The 13333-nt window shown below is 38.0% G+C and overlaps 1 protein-coding gene across 2 annotated transcripts in view; it reads left to right on the forward strand.

Moving 5' to 3' along the window:
• Mcf2 (MCF.2 cell line derived transforming sequence) overlaps nucleotides 1-13333 on the forward strand; it is a 140725-nt gene that overhangs the window by 49515 nt on the left and 77877 nt on the right. For both annotated transcript variants that reach the window (XM_021153012.2, XM_021153014.3), the window contains 6 exons: nucleotides 1139-1272; nucleotides 2010-2124; nucleotides 4364-4483; nucleotides 6124-6315; nucleotides 7714-7905; nucleotides 9895-10066. In XM_021153012.2, the coding sequence (XP_021008671.1) occupies nucleotides 1139-1272; nucleotides 2010-2124; nucleotides 4364-4483; nucleotides 6124-6315; nucleotides 7714-7905; nucleotides 9895-10066 (925 nt within the window). The remainder of the gene's footprint in view (nucleotides 1-1138; nucleotides 1273-2009; nucleotides 2125-4363; nucleotides 4484-6123; nucleotides 6316-7713; nucleotides 7906-9894; nucleotides 10067-13333) is intronic.

Below are 13333 nucleotides of genomic sequence, written 5' to 3' on the forward strand. Positions count from 1 at the left end.
AGGAAATCTTGGATCGTGTAGATAAAGGAAAAAAGAAAAAGAAAGGTATATGGTTCTTTCTGAGTATGTATTAAATCTACCTTGTAGCTTCATGCTTTCTGATATTGTAGTTGTTACTGTGTTAGTATGGTTTCATCTGAGCACATAAAAATATTATCAAAATAGAACAAGATTGGTTAGGATAACATCTTTGGCTTCCGTTTCTAACATCTATTGAACTGTCATGAGCTATAGGAAACTAAGTTGTAGGATCTTTTTGAAGGCCATCTGTAGGAATGAGACATCATTTTGGAGATGTTAGAAAAAATGTCTATCAAGAATGATATATAATGGGGGCTCAGATACCTAGTGAGTTTTAGGCTAGCCTATTCTACATCAGTCCCTGTTTGTAAGGCAGGAGCTTCTTCGAGTCTCCTGTTTATGTCAGTGGTCACAGCCTGGATATGCAGGTGCGTGGAGGGAAACCAGAAGATGTTTTTGTTCCTCATTCATCCACCCTGTTTTTAATTTGTTTATTTTATTATTTTTTTTAACACATATGGAGCTTTCCTTGCCTATTTAGGCACTATATTCATTCACTGGCCATAGAGACTAGAAGAGTGTGTCAGTTCCCTTGCAACTAACTGAAAATAGACAGCTGTGAGCCACCATTTGAGTGTTGGGAATCAAACTCAGGTCATCTGGAAGAGTAGCCAGTACTATTAACAACCGAACCATCTTTCCAGCTTCCCACCTTATTTATTTTTTTTTTTGAGACAGACTTTCTCAGTGGCCTAGAACCAAGTAGGTTCTGCTGACTGACTAGTGAGCCCCAAGGATCTGTGTAGATATACTCCCCCGGCACAGGTATTATGAGTGTACCCCATTATACCTGGCTTTTATAAAAGTATTCATTTTGGATATTGAACACAGGTTTTCATGTTTCAAAGGGAAGTACTTTTATCAACTCAGCCATCTCCCTGGCTACAGTGTCACATTCGCAGATTCTTTGACCTTGAAATCCTGTGAAAGCCAAGGCTGTGCTAGAACTGCTTCTGTTTCCTGGGCCATGCATCTTCCATAGCTATACATCTCTTCAAGCCATTCATGTTCCATTATGAACTAACTGGCTAACATACCCTGCCGTGCCTTCCTATAGAATGACTTAACTGCTGTAACCAAAGAAGGAAAAGTTCTGCTCATGAACCTGCAAGTGCCTGGCACTGAAGAAACTGTCAGTTCAAGCCTTGAATGTACTCAGCACATAAATGGCGACTGGCAAACTATTAAAAAGTAAGCACTCCCTTCTTTTAAAAGTCACTTATATTTTCAAACTAGGAATTTTACATTGTTTGTTGCTGTTAGGTATGAAAGTATTTCTGGACCTCTGGAAGTCTGGGAACTTCTTTTCTGGGTTAGTCTGCAGACAGTAGTTCACTTGCAGAATTAAGTTCCCCAGACATTGATTTTTCTTTGCCTGAGCCAAGTGTCATAGTGTCATAGACTATTTTTGCTTATAATTCCTTTTCTTTCCTGTTTTTGAGAAAGGATCTTACCATGTAGCTCTAGCTGGCCTAGAACTTCATACAAATTGGACTAGATTTAAGCCTACAGACATCTGCGTTCCTTTGCATCATTACTACTGGATTAGAGGTGTAGCACCATGACTGGTCTTTGCCTATAATTAATTCTTTCTTTCTTTCTTTCTTTCTTTCTTTCTTTCTTTCTTTCTTTCTTTCTTTCTTTCTTTCTTTCTTTCTTTCTCTCTCTCTCTCTCTCTCTCTCTCTCTCTCTCTCTCTCTCTCTTTCTTTCTTTCTCTCTTGTTCCTATAGAGGACATTTATTTTGACTTGCTTTCTCCGAGATTTCAGTCTTTGCTCACGTGACCCTGTCACTTTGGGCCCTTGGCAGGACAGTAGATCGTCTTGGTTGGGAATGTTTTAATTCTTAATTAGCAGCTTAGGTTTAGCTCTATACCTGCATCCACAAGCTGTTATTTCTAAGGAATTCTTTGCCTTCTGTTTATCAAGGTTGCTGGCTCAGGTGCATGATATGGAAACTGCTTTTGATGGATTTTGGGAAAAACATCAGCTGAAAATGGAGCAGTATCTGCAACTGTGGAAGTTTGAACAAGACTTTCAAGAGGTTAGTTAACGCAGTTCCTTCCTTGTGGTGGAGGCCCTCATTCATGAGCTTAGAAGGGCAGTCTTTTTACAAGACGCCAGTTTTCAGCTCAGGGAGAATATAGGAGACAAGTTCCTTGACTTGGAACAAAGAAAATCTTGGCTAACTCCCAAAGCCTTCACTTCGTCCACTGTGACAAAGCACTGACATGTCATTTAGTATGACAAGGACATTCTTTCTCTACCTTCATGGTCATTCTTTAAACTTTTTTTTGTTTGTTTGTTTTTGTTTTTTTGAGACAGGGTTTCTCTGTGTAGCCCTGGCTGTCCTGGAAGTCACTCTGTAGACCAGGCTATATAAAGTGCTTTTAGGCTATAACATAGTTTTCCAAGAAAGTGATACCTATTGGTTGTCACATACCATGTACCATAGGTATTGCCATTTTCACCTAAACATTTTATTTTTTTTCTTACAGTAAGAACATTGTCTTACAGAATCATTGTTCAGTTATCAAAATCACTGCGTTCAATGGCAGTACAAGACCTTTATGATACCTGACATCATGAGTCTAATTCTATCAGTTAACCTAATAATGCCCTTAAAACCACCACCAACTTGCGCATGCGCGCGCGCGCGCGTGTGCACACACACACACACACACACACACACACACACACACCCACACACACCCCATAAAAAACTACCCATCTTGTTTTTTGAGACAAAGTTTCTCATTGGCTGTCTGGTCAGAGAGCCTTATGTATCCTCCTATCTCCACCTCATCTTCACTGGGATTATAAACACACAGTACCATGCCAGACTTTTATAAATATGGGTTCTGAATATTGAATTTAGGTCATATCTGTGTGATAAGCACTTTTACTGGCTGAGCTATTGCCCCATATCTCATTGCTATTCTTTTTTTTTTTAAATGATTTTGTTTTAAAAGATGTTTTTATTTGTTTATTTATTTATTAATTAATTCATTCATGTGTGTGTGTGTATGTGTGTACCTGCATAAGCTTATCTACAGCACATTTGTGGATATGCCTGTGGAGACCTGAGAGTGTTGTATCTCCTGGAGCAGGAGTTACAGGTGGTAATGAATAGTAGCCTGGTATGGATGCTATGAATCAAACCCAGGCCCTCTGCATGAGCAGTTAGCATTCTTACTGTTCAGCCATCTCTGTAGCCTGTAAAGAATCGAAAAAGAGGTTTGTTTATTTGTTGTTTGTTTTGAGACAAGCTCTCCTTTATAGCCTTGGGTGGCCTGGAACTTACTATATACACCAGGCTAGACTGAACTCATAGAGACCATCCTACTTCTGTCTCTTGAGTTACTGAGATTAGAGGTATGAGTTACTGGGCTGGAGAGATGGCTCAGAGGTGAAGAGCACTGACTGCTCTTCCCAGCAACCACATGGTGGCTCACAACCATCTGTAATAGAATCTGATGCTCTCTTCTGGTGTGTCTGAAAACAGCTACAGTATACTAATCATATATATCAAATAAATAAATAAAATCTTAAAAAAAAAGACTTGTAAAAAAAAAAGGTATGTGTTACTACACCAGACTAAAATCACTTGTTTTTATTATTCTAAAATTGTGTGTATTTGGATATGTGGGTATGTGTAAATCAGTGCAGGTACCTATGAGGTCTTTGTTAACCTCTGAGCCATCTCACCAGCCTTTGTCTTCCAATGCTATTCTGAACTTCTTTGATATTTCAAACTGGCTACTCTAGTCTCATGATATTTGTCAAGATTAGAAAAAAATGTATCTCCTTCCTTTCTTGCGTGATTCAAGCTCATCTTGTATGTGTTCTGTCTTAGTCTCGGAAACTGCCATTTTCCTGAGAAACCTTGGTTACTTTTTATGGGAAATGGTATCAAAGATGAAGCTATGGGTAGAAGGTGTGCTCCTTGCTACTGGAGTTTCCTGTTTCTAGGGCCAGTTACTACATAGCTGGGGAAAGCATATGCACATATATACAAGTATGTATATGTGCATGTACATGCATTTATGCAAGTATGTTCATATATATGACTGTACATTTATTTACACAGTGATCTTATATAAATCCTGTGTGCATGGATATCTATGAGGCTATGAATAAAATAGCTGAACATATTCTCTATGTGTGTAATTTTCTTATATTGGCATTCTCATTTAATAGCATTTCTTATTTAATGTGATCATTACTAAAAGTGAATGCTTAATAATTCACATCCTCTTAAAACCTTTATTTCTTGCTTCTAGGCTGTGACTCAAGTTGAATATTTATTAAGTCAACAAAGAGAACTGGGTGATATAACAGGGAACTTAGCTCAAGTAAAACAAAGACTTAAAAAACTAGAGATCTTAGATGATAAATCTCAGGTAAGATAACATTTTAATGTTTATTTATGTTTCACTAGGACTTAGTATAAATGTTTATTATACTTAGCCTCTCATAACTATATAATTAACACAATCATATTAACCTAAAATCCATTGTGGCCCTATGGAGATAGTGCAGATGCATCATGAAGCTATAGGAAACTGTTAAGTTGTAGGATCTGTTTAAAAGCTGTCTGTAGGAAGGAGATGTTAGGAAAAAAAAAGTCTATCAAGAATGATATATAATAGGGTCTCAGATACATAGTGAGTTTTAGGCTAGCCTACTCTACATGGGATTCTGTCTCCAAAAAAAAAAAAAAAAAGGTTTTTGGTATCTGGAAACTATGCATTGTTTAATATCTATCATGATACATGCAGTTGAATCCATTATAGATCCACACAGACAGCTCTACTTAGGCTGACTAGCAGGTAAAATGGCCTAGGAAGTGCTTAGCATAGCTCCTGGATATGTATGTACTCAAAGGAAAAGTAGCTGTCAGCTTTCTTGTTCATTCTAAAGCGTAGATTCATGACTTTAGTACTTAGTAAACTGCCTTTGCTCTCCTGTCCTGTATACCACAGCAAAGCAATGCTTTTATAGATATGTTCTTAGAAAACAGACTCATGAGTGAACCATGAACATGTGCAAATGAAACCTACAGGCTAGGGGTTGCAGTAACAAGTAAAAGTATTAGACTTTCAGACTCTGATCACAGTCCACACCTCCCTTTGACAGCATGGAAAGAGAAGGTGAACTGATTTGGAAGCCAGGGGCTTTGTTTGTTTTAATACTTTTTCCCAATGTGATTTAAGACGTATGGCACAGAACTTGTCATTTGAAGCATTCAGTTCAGTAGTTGTCCTAGTTTCCGTCCCATTATTGTGACAAAACACTCTGAGCAAAGGCCACTTTGGGGAAGAAAGGTTTATTTGGCTTAAAGTTTCAGATCACAGTCCATCTTTAAGGGAGGGCAAGGAAGGAACCTGAAGAAAATATCATGAGAGACTGTTGCTTGCTAGCTTCCTTACTGGCTTGTGCTCAGCTAGATTTTTATACAGCTCAGGACCAGCTGCCTAGGAATGGTGCTGACTAGGGTAGTCTGGGTTTTCCTACATCAATTACTAATCAAGACATCCTTCACAACCATGCCCAGAGGCCAATCTGATCTAGGAAAGTCCTAAGTTGAAGCTTTCAGTCCACTCTAGACTGTGTCAAGTTGGCAAGTCAAACAAACTAAACAATAGTGGTCCTCACTCTGTGGGTCATGACCATTCTAAGGGCCATATGACCATTTTACAGGGGTTATATATCAGATATTCTGTATGTCAAATATTTACATTATGAGCCGTAACAGTAGCAAAATGACAGTTATATCTTTATATCCTGAGTGGAATTAAGTGATTGACTTTCATTTTATACTCAGAAATTTGTGTGCTTCTGATAGTCACTGCTGTAACTCATCAATATCACTGTAAGATTTGTGTGTGTGTTTTCTTTTGTTGAATGCAGAAAAATGGCAAGGAAATCAATCATGGTTTGTGACCATATCCCCTGCCAAATGTGTTCTTTAATGATTCTCCCACCTGTTGTATGAGCAGAGATCATACAATTATGATTTTTCTCTCCTCTTTCAAATCAGGAACTGTTAACTAAGACCCGGATTGTGATACTACGTGGCCACAAGCTGGCATCAAATCACCACTATGCACTTGATTTAATCTGCCAGCGATGCAATGAGCTGCGCTACCTTTCTGATATTTTAGTTAATGAGATCAGAACAAAGCGGATCCAACTGAGCAGGACTTTCAAAGTGCATAGACTCCTACAGCAGGTAATATGATTGGAAATGATCCATATCTGAATGAGGCCATAATTGTTTTTTTCTTGAGTCTCCCATCTTCATAGTCTTGCCCGTATTTGCCCATGTACCTTATGGTACACGTTTCATCTTCTCTCAGGCTTGTCCATATACCTCTTCTTAGAGGTTTAGTGTCTACAGTGTTTTGTAAGTGATCTTAAACCTTGGGCCTAATTGTGGATAATCAATCTATCTCTCTATGCACTATCCATGGTAGACCCAGTGTAGTACCAGTTTTGCTCCATTTTCAATGTGGAGACAGTGGCGGTGATGGCCTCCTTCTAGCTTACATCTATTTCTGAAACCTGGTGGTATTCTGCAGTCAGAACATGTAAAAGCCCAGGGGCAGAAGTCTGAAATTCCTTCTGCATTTCATAGTACAGTACTAAAAATTAACTGGTAAATGAAAAATATTCTGCCATGCCTACGGGTCAGTGAGTGGAAATGCCACCCTACAGATCTAGTCATGGCACAGGATTGTAAACAGGAGTGCCACTTGTAAACATTACATTGGAACATATGGATTCTAATCTACACATCTCTTTTTTTGGTTCAAAAAGAACCGTATTCCTGTCCTTGGCAATCATTAAGCATTAATATTAAACTTTATATTTTGTTAGAAGTTTCATATTTCAGTCATTGATTTGTAGAAAATAACATGCAACTAAACTGTTAGTGTTGAGAAAATGGCCAGACTCCTGCTGCAGGAGAAATTACTTGTTATGAAATAAATGCAGTGCTTCCCAACCTTGGCTCTGCATCAGCAATACCTGTGGAGCGCTTTAACAGTATAAATGTCTGGCTGGCAGCCCAGAGCTACTGAATCAGAATTTCTGGGGGCAACACCAGATATCATTTATTAACAGCTCTGAAAGCATTTTTCTTTTTCTTTTCTTTTTTAAAAATGGAGACAGAATCTCACTATGAAGCCTCTAGCTGACTAGAAAATTGCTATGTAGACCAGGCTGGCTTCAAACTCACAGAGATTCCCCTGCACCTGCTTCCTGGGTACTGGGATTAAAATTGTATGCCACCCTAGCTGGGCTCTGAAAATAATTCTGATTGACAGAAGCGACACAGCTCCAGCCCACAAAATGGTTCAGTGGATAAGCCTGTGATGAGCTTTGTTACCAGAGTCTTATTCAAAGGGCCCATGTGCTGGGAGGAAAAAATGACTCCTGCCAAGTTGTCTTCTGACCTCCACATGCATGCTATGGCACGAGTATGCTTTGTACACCTACCCACAACCCCCTCCCCTCCACTAATATGTAATAATACAAAACCAGGATATAGTTCTTTTAATAGCAAGCCTATGTTCCCTTTATTCATTCTTATGTTTGCCTCTTTGATTTTTGTGATTTTCCTCCTTAGGCACGTCAGTGCTGTGATCAAGGGGAATGCCTCCTGGCTAACCAAGGAATGGATAAGTTTCAGACTAAAGAAGATGCTCAGAAAGCCCTTCAAGATGTGGACAATTTCCTTCAAATGGCCATGCCTTTCATCAATTATGATATAGAAAGCCTGCAATATGAATTTGATGTACACCTATCTCCTGAACTAAAGGTGAGAGAGAATTTATTCAAAGACACATAAACTAATCACTAAGGTGTAAGAATTTACTACCTCACAGCCAACTTTATATTAGTGTGTGTATCCACAGTCCTCTTTGGGACAGTGTCACTGTCATGTATCTGAGAATCCACAGGCATATGTTTGCTGTATAATAAGACTTTCACTGTTAGCTTTGATTCTATTAATATTTATTATTATTATTAATTATGATGATGTTTGAGACAGGTTTCACTGTATAGCTTGGCTGGCTTAGAACTTCTTGTGTAGATCAGGCTGACCTCCTGTTAATAAGTCCAGTCTGACTCTTATTATTTTTTAAGTGATTTAAATGTGCTGTAAGCTTTGACATATATTTTATTCTGCATCCTCAGAGAAGGGCCACTAAGTGGAGTGGAGTGTTAGGATCAGTTTTATGGCTGGTCCGTTCCACCCCCTCAGGTTGTTTACACTGGAACTTTAGTTTTATATTTACATGAAGAGAATACACTAATATTTTCTGTTTCTTTACTAAATTTACTCTAGTTATGTTTTATGTTTAAAATAAGTTGTTTCTGTGTTTGTGTTACATGTTTGTAAGTGTATTTGTACTTGTGTATATAAACATGTGATATACAGAGGCCAGAGGTTCATCTCTGGTATCTTGCTCTATTTCTCTCTACTTTATTTTGAGACAAGATCTCTCACTGGACCTGGTACCTGCTGGTTCAGCTATACTGGCAAGCCAGCAAGCCCTGGGGATTATATATGTACACTAGGACCATGTCCCACTTTGTATATGGGTTCTTGGGATTCAAAGTCCGGTCCTCATGCTTGTGTAGAAAACACTACCCAATAAATCATCTCCCTAGTCCACAAATATTCTACCACAATATAATCTAAAGATATTTAACTTTGATATGTATATGTTCATTTATTTGATATATAGTATCTATACCATATATATTATATCTATACCATAGTTAGGTGGATGTGTATATGTGTGCATGCAGGTGGGGGCCAAAGGTTGATTTTCAGTATCTTTCTTTTCTTTTTTTTTTTTCTTCATTTATATTTCAAATGCTATCCTGTTTCCTAGTTTCCTCTCCAAAAATCCCCTATAGCCTCTCCCCGCCCTGCTCCCCAACCCACCCACTCCCACTTCCTGGCCCTGGCATTACACTGTACTGGGGCATATGATCTTCACAATACCAAGGGCCTCTCCTCCCATTGATGGCCGACTAGGCCATCCTCTGCTACATATGCAACTAGAGACACAGTTCTGTTTATTATCTTTCTTAATTACTTTCCTTACGTTGAGACAGAGTCTCCAGTGAACTTGAAATGCTCACTGATTCCGTTAGACTGGCTGGTCAATGAGCTCCAGGGATCCTCTTGTCTTTGCTACCCCAACACTGAGGTTAGAGGTATTCCTGCCATGCCTGGATTTTATCTGGCTGCTGGGGTCCTGAACTAAGGTTTTCATAATTATGCAGCAGGCACTTTAGTGACTGACCCATCTCCCAGTCCAAAAATTAATTTTAAATTTATGTCTGATGAATATAATGGTAGTTGTTATGACTTATTTCAGAAAGTAACTCATACTTTTTTGAGACAAATCTGGCTCTGTAGCACTGGCTGACTTGGAACTAACTATGTAGACCAGGCTGGCCTTGAACTCAAGAGATCTGCTTGCCTGTGCCTCCTCAGTTCTGGGATTGAAGATGTACTCCACTCTACACAACAACTCATGATTTTCTATTTTTTCTTATGTATATAAGTGTTTTAACTCGTGAGTATATATATGTGTGCTGTATGCAGTGTATGGAGACCAGAAGAAGGTGTTGAATAACCCCAAACCTAGAATTAAACATGTTTCTAAGTGGTCATGTGGATGCTGAGAATTGAACCTATGTCCTCTGCAAGAGTAGCCAATGTTCTGCTACTCCATCTGCTGATCCATCTCTCCAGCCCTAGCTCATAGAATTCTTATGCATTTCATAGGCTCAAATGCAGAATATACAACTAAAGCTTGAAAATATTCGAAGTGCATTTGAGAACCAACAGGCTGGTTGTAAGAGCCTAAAAGAAGTACCCGAGGGGGCATTCCAGAGCTTGGTTCCTGCATCTGAAAATGTGATGCGATCCAGAATGATATTCTTTTCACCGAAACATGGTAAAGCAGCTTGTTTTTACATTTGCTATGTCTTTTTTGTCTTGCTATTGTTTCCTTTGATGAACGTGATATATCTACTAAATTCCCTTTAAATCCTGATACATTTTAAAGCCTTTTAGCCTCTTTGTTTATACTTAACCACTGCTGTACAAGGCAGAGGTCAGAATGATATCCCTGTATGTTCATAAGATAGTGGTAGCACTGCGTTGTGTCAGATGGGGGACCCCTCGATGTGGAGCATTCTACCTTGAGAAATGAGTTTAGACCTTCAGATTTTCTGCAAAAGGATGTGAATCTTATCTGTACATGTACATGCATTATAAACCTGCATACTTACTTTTATTCCTGTAAGCAATTATTTGATTCTTATATGATGCTTGTTTTTGAATGTCTTACATAATAAGAGTGGATTACCTTGTCTAAATAGATGCTGATAAATGCTAATTGAGTTAGTAATTTTTGCTACAGATTCCATTTCTTTGTTTGAATTTTTCAAGTCTATTTAATTGTGTACTATCCTATTCCTTTCTAAGTTCTATAGGAAAATAATTATTCTTGTAATGGTGTTGTATCTCAAAATCTGAAAACATTATTCCCACAAGGGTTTCCTAGATCTACCTCTTCAGCTTTTGGAGATAGAACAGTTTCATCTTTTGTACAAATTAAATTAGTTGAAGAGTTGAACATGTGACTAACTTCAGTCTCTGAGTTAAATTGCATCAGTCACTTTACTAGTGCAGGAAACTACTTTGAAATGCAGAGAAGGCTTGACCCAGAGGTAATGAATAAATACAACTCATCTCCAGCATGGATCCAAGTTACAAATGCATTAGAAATTATTTTGGTTAGTAATTCCAAAATGTATACATATACATAAAATAAGATTGTATGAGCAATGGCTTAAAAGAATAATGTTGACTATATTAAAAATATACCGGACATACTGGAAATATCAAAGATACTGAAAAAGTAAAAAGAATAAACTAACAAAATGAAACTGATTAAACCCAATAATTGATATATTTCTAAGCACAAAATAGACATCAGTTACATATCAGGACACTTTAGCTGTGTGTCCTTAGGCATATTGATGGTCTTACTTTCCTAGTCTGTAAAAAATGGACAAATACCTTCTCACTTAAAAGATGATCATAAAGAGAAAGTAAGATAAAATTGCCGACAACAAGAATTACTCAATAAATTGGACTATCCCTTCCCTCTGATTAAATCTCTTTTCTTTTTTTTTTTTTTTTTTTTTTTTTTTTTCGAGACAGGGTTTCTCTGTGTAGCCTTGGCTGTCCTGGCACTCACCTTGTAGACCAGGCTGGCCTCGAACTCAGAAATCCGCCTGCCTCTGCCTCCCAAGTGCTGGGATTAAAGGCGTGCGCCACCACGCCCGGCTAAATCTCTTTTCTTAATAGACCCTCAAAGCTCGCATCTCCCTGAAGCAGAGCACTCTGCATTGTGACCAGGCTGACCAAGACCCATTCATGTCATTAGTCATTCAAAAATTTTTGTTTTGTATTATTTCATTTTCTTTCTTTCTCCGATTCTTATTTAATGGCATTACACTTTCTTTCTGCAGTGGGAATTGGATATTCTTTCTTTCAAGCATGTAGAATTTTTTTAAAAGGTACCCATCTTTATTATATTACTTGTCATCAATACATTTTATGAGTTTGTACACATGAAAAACCAGTTTGGCATCTAAAAATAGCAGCAGTTCTTTAATTCTATCTGCAAATAACTATCTAATTTTTTGTACCATCCGTCCATTATTCTCTCTCAACATTGAACTTATCTTTAAAAATGACTGTAAAGAATAGAATGTGCTTCTAAAGTCAGTTTTCTTTCATAAAATGACCACAAAAAGAAAGAAGAGGAGGCAGGAGAGGTGGGTAAGTGGTTAAGAGCGCTTCTTCTCTTCCTGAGAACCCAGTTCACTTCCCATCATCCATATGGCAGCTCAACATCATCTGTAACTCCAGCACCACGGGATCTAATGCCATATTCTGGCCTTGATGGGCACTTAAATATCCATCTGCTTACCCACACCCACATAGACATTCAAAATAAAATAAAATTCAAAATAAATAATAAAGTACATATTAAAAAAGTTAGTGAAATTAATGTGAATCAGGGCTTTCTTCATTTTTAAAGATTCTTACTTCATTCGTAATCGGAATATCTGTTTGGAGTAGCTTGAATTTGCTTCAGTTTAAGATCAACTTGTGTATTTATGCAGATGAAGGCACCTTAATGGATAAATGGCTGGGATGGATACATGATTTTCTCCATCATCCATTATGGTTTGTAAATAAAACCTGATCACTATTTAAACCCTCTGCATGTTACCCTATTGGTCTATGGGTAATGCGGGTAATAACATATTTCAGACTAGATTTCAAAACTTGGATTTGATAAATCAAATATTTGACCAAATCAAAGTGTGTGCTAATTTTTCATCAAAATGAGTCAAACTGGTTTTTTATTCTGCTTTTGCTTGTTTAGTTTTTTTTTCTTCTCCTTCATTGAGTTTTCTATCTAGCGTAGTGCTTGGCAGCAAGCAGGATGTGATTAGATGTTTAATGAATTCACATTGAGTATGAAGGGAAGCTATGGAAGAACGATGCCAGTGAAAAGTAGTGTTAGATATGGTTGGGTCATGAAAGCTCTATTTCTAGTCTAGGTCTGTCACTTAAGCTTCAGACTGCTATTTCCAACATCAAATTTCCCATAGGAAACAGTTTCATCATAGCCTACATGAAAGTATCTCTTCTGCAAAGCATGTAGAACTTTTCTTTCTCATCTTGTTCACCGGTACTGTAATGTCCCCATTTGCCCAAGCTTAGATGTTCCTGCTCATTCCTATACCATTCATTGTTTTTGATGATAAATATGCCTTCTGTGCATCTAGTTATTCCTATCATTACTTTCTTTACTGCCACTTTCAGAGTCCAAGATAATATCATTGGTGTCCTTGACCATGATCATAGTCTCTTTGGCTCTCATTGCCACAGTGTTCTTGCCTCCCTTTCTCTTCTGTGTTACCTTGTAGAGTTTGCATAGATTGCTGTTTCTCTAGACTACACTTCCAGTGTTGCTCCATTTCCTTCTTGTTAGCTCCTATTTTGAGTCTACTTCTACCACACAGCCTACTTACCTGTTTGCTGTTACACTTGCTAGACAGGATGCTTTGCAGGGACAGGATCTGTGTGCAAGTCACCTTTGCATATCCACAAACACAGACCTACCTTGCTCAGCTAT

The sequence above is a fragment of the Mus caroli genome, unplaced genomic scaffold, assembly GCF_978045245.1.
Source record: "Mus caroli unplaced genomic scaffold, Mus_caroli_1 scaffold_5, whole genome shotgun sequence".
NCBI classification, from domain to species: Eukaryota; Metazoa; Chordata; class Mammalia; order Rodentia; family Muridae; genus Mus; species Mus caroli.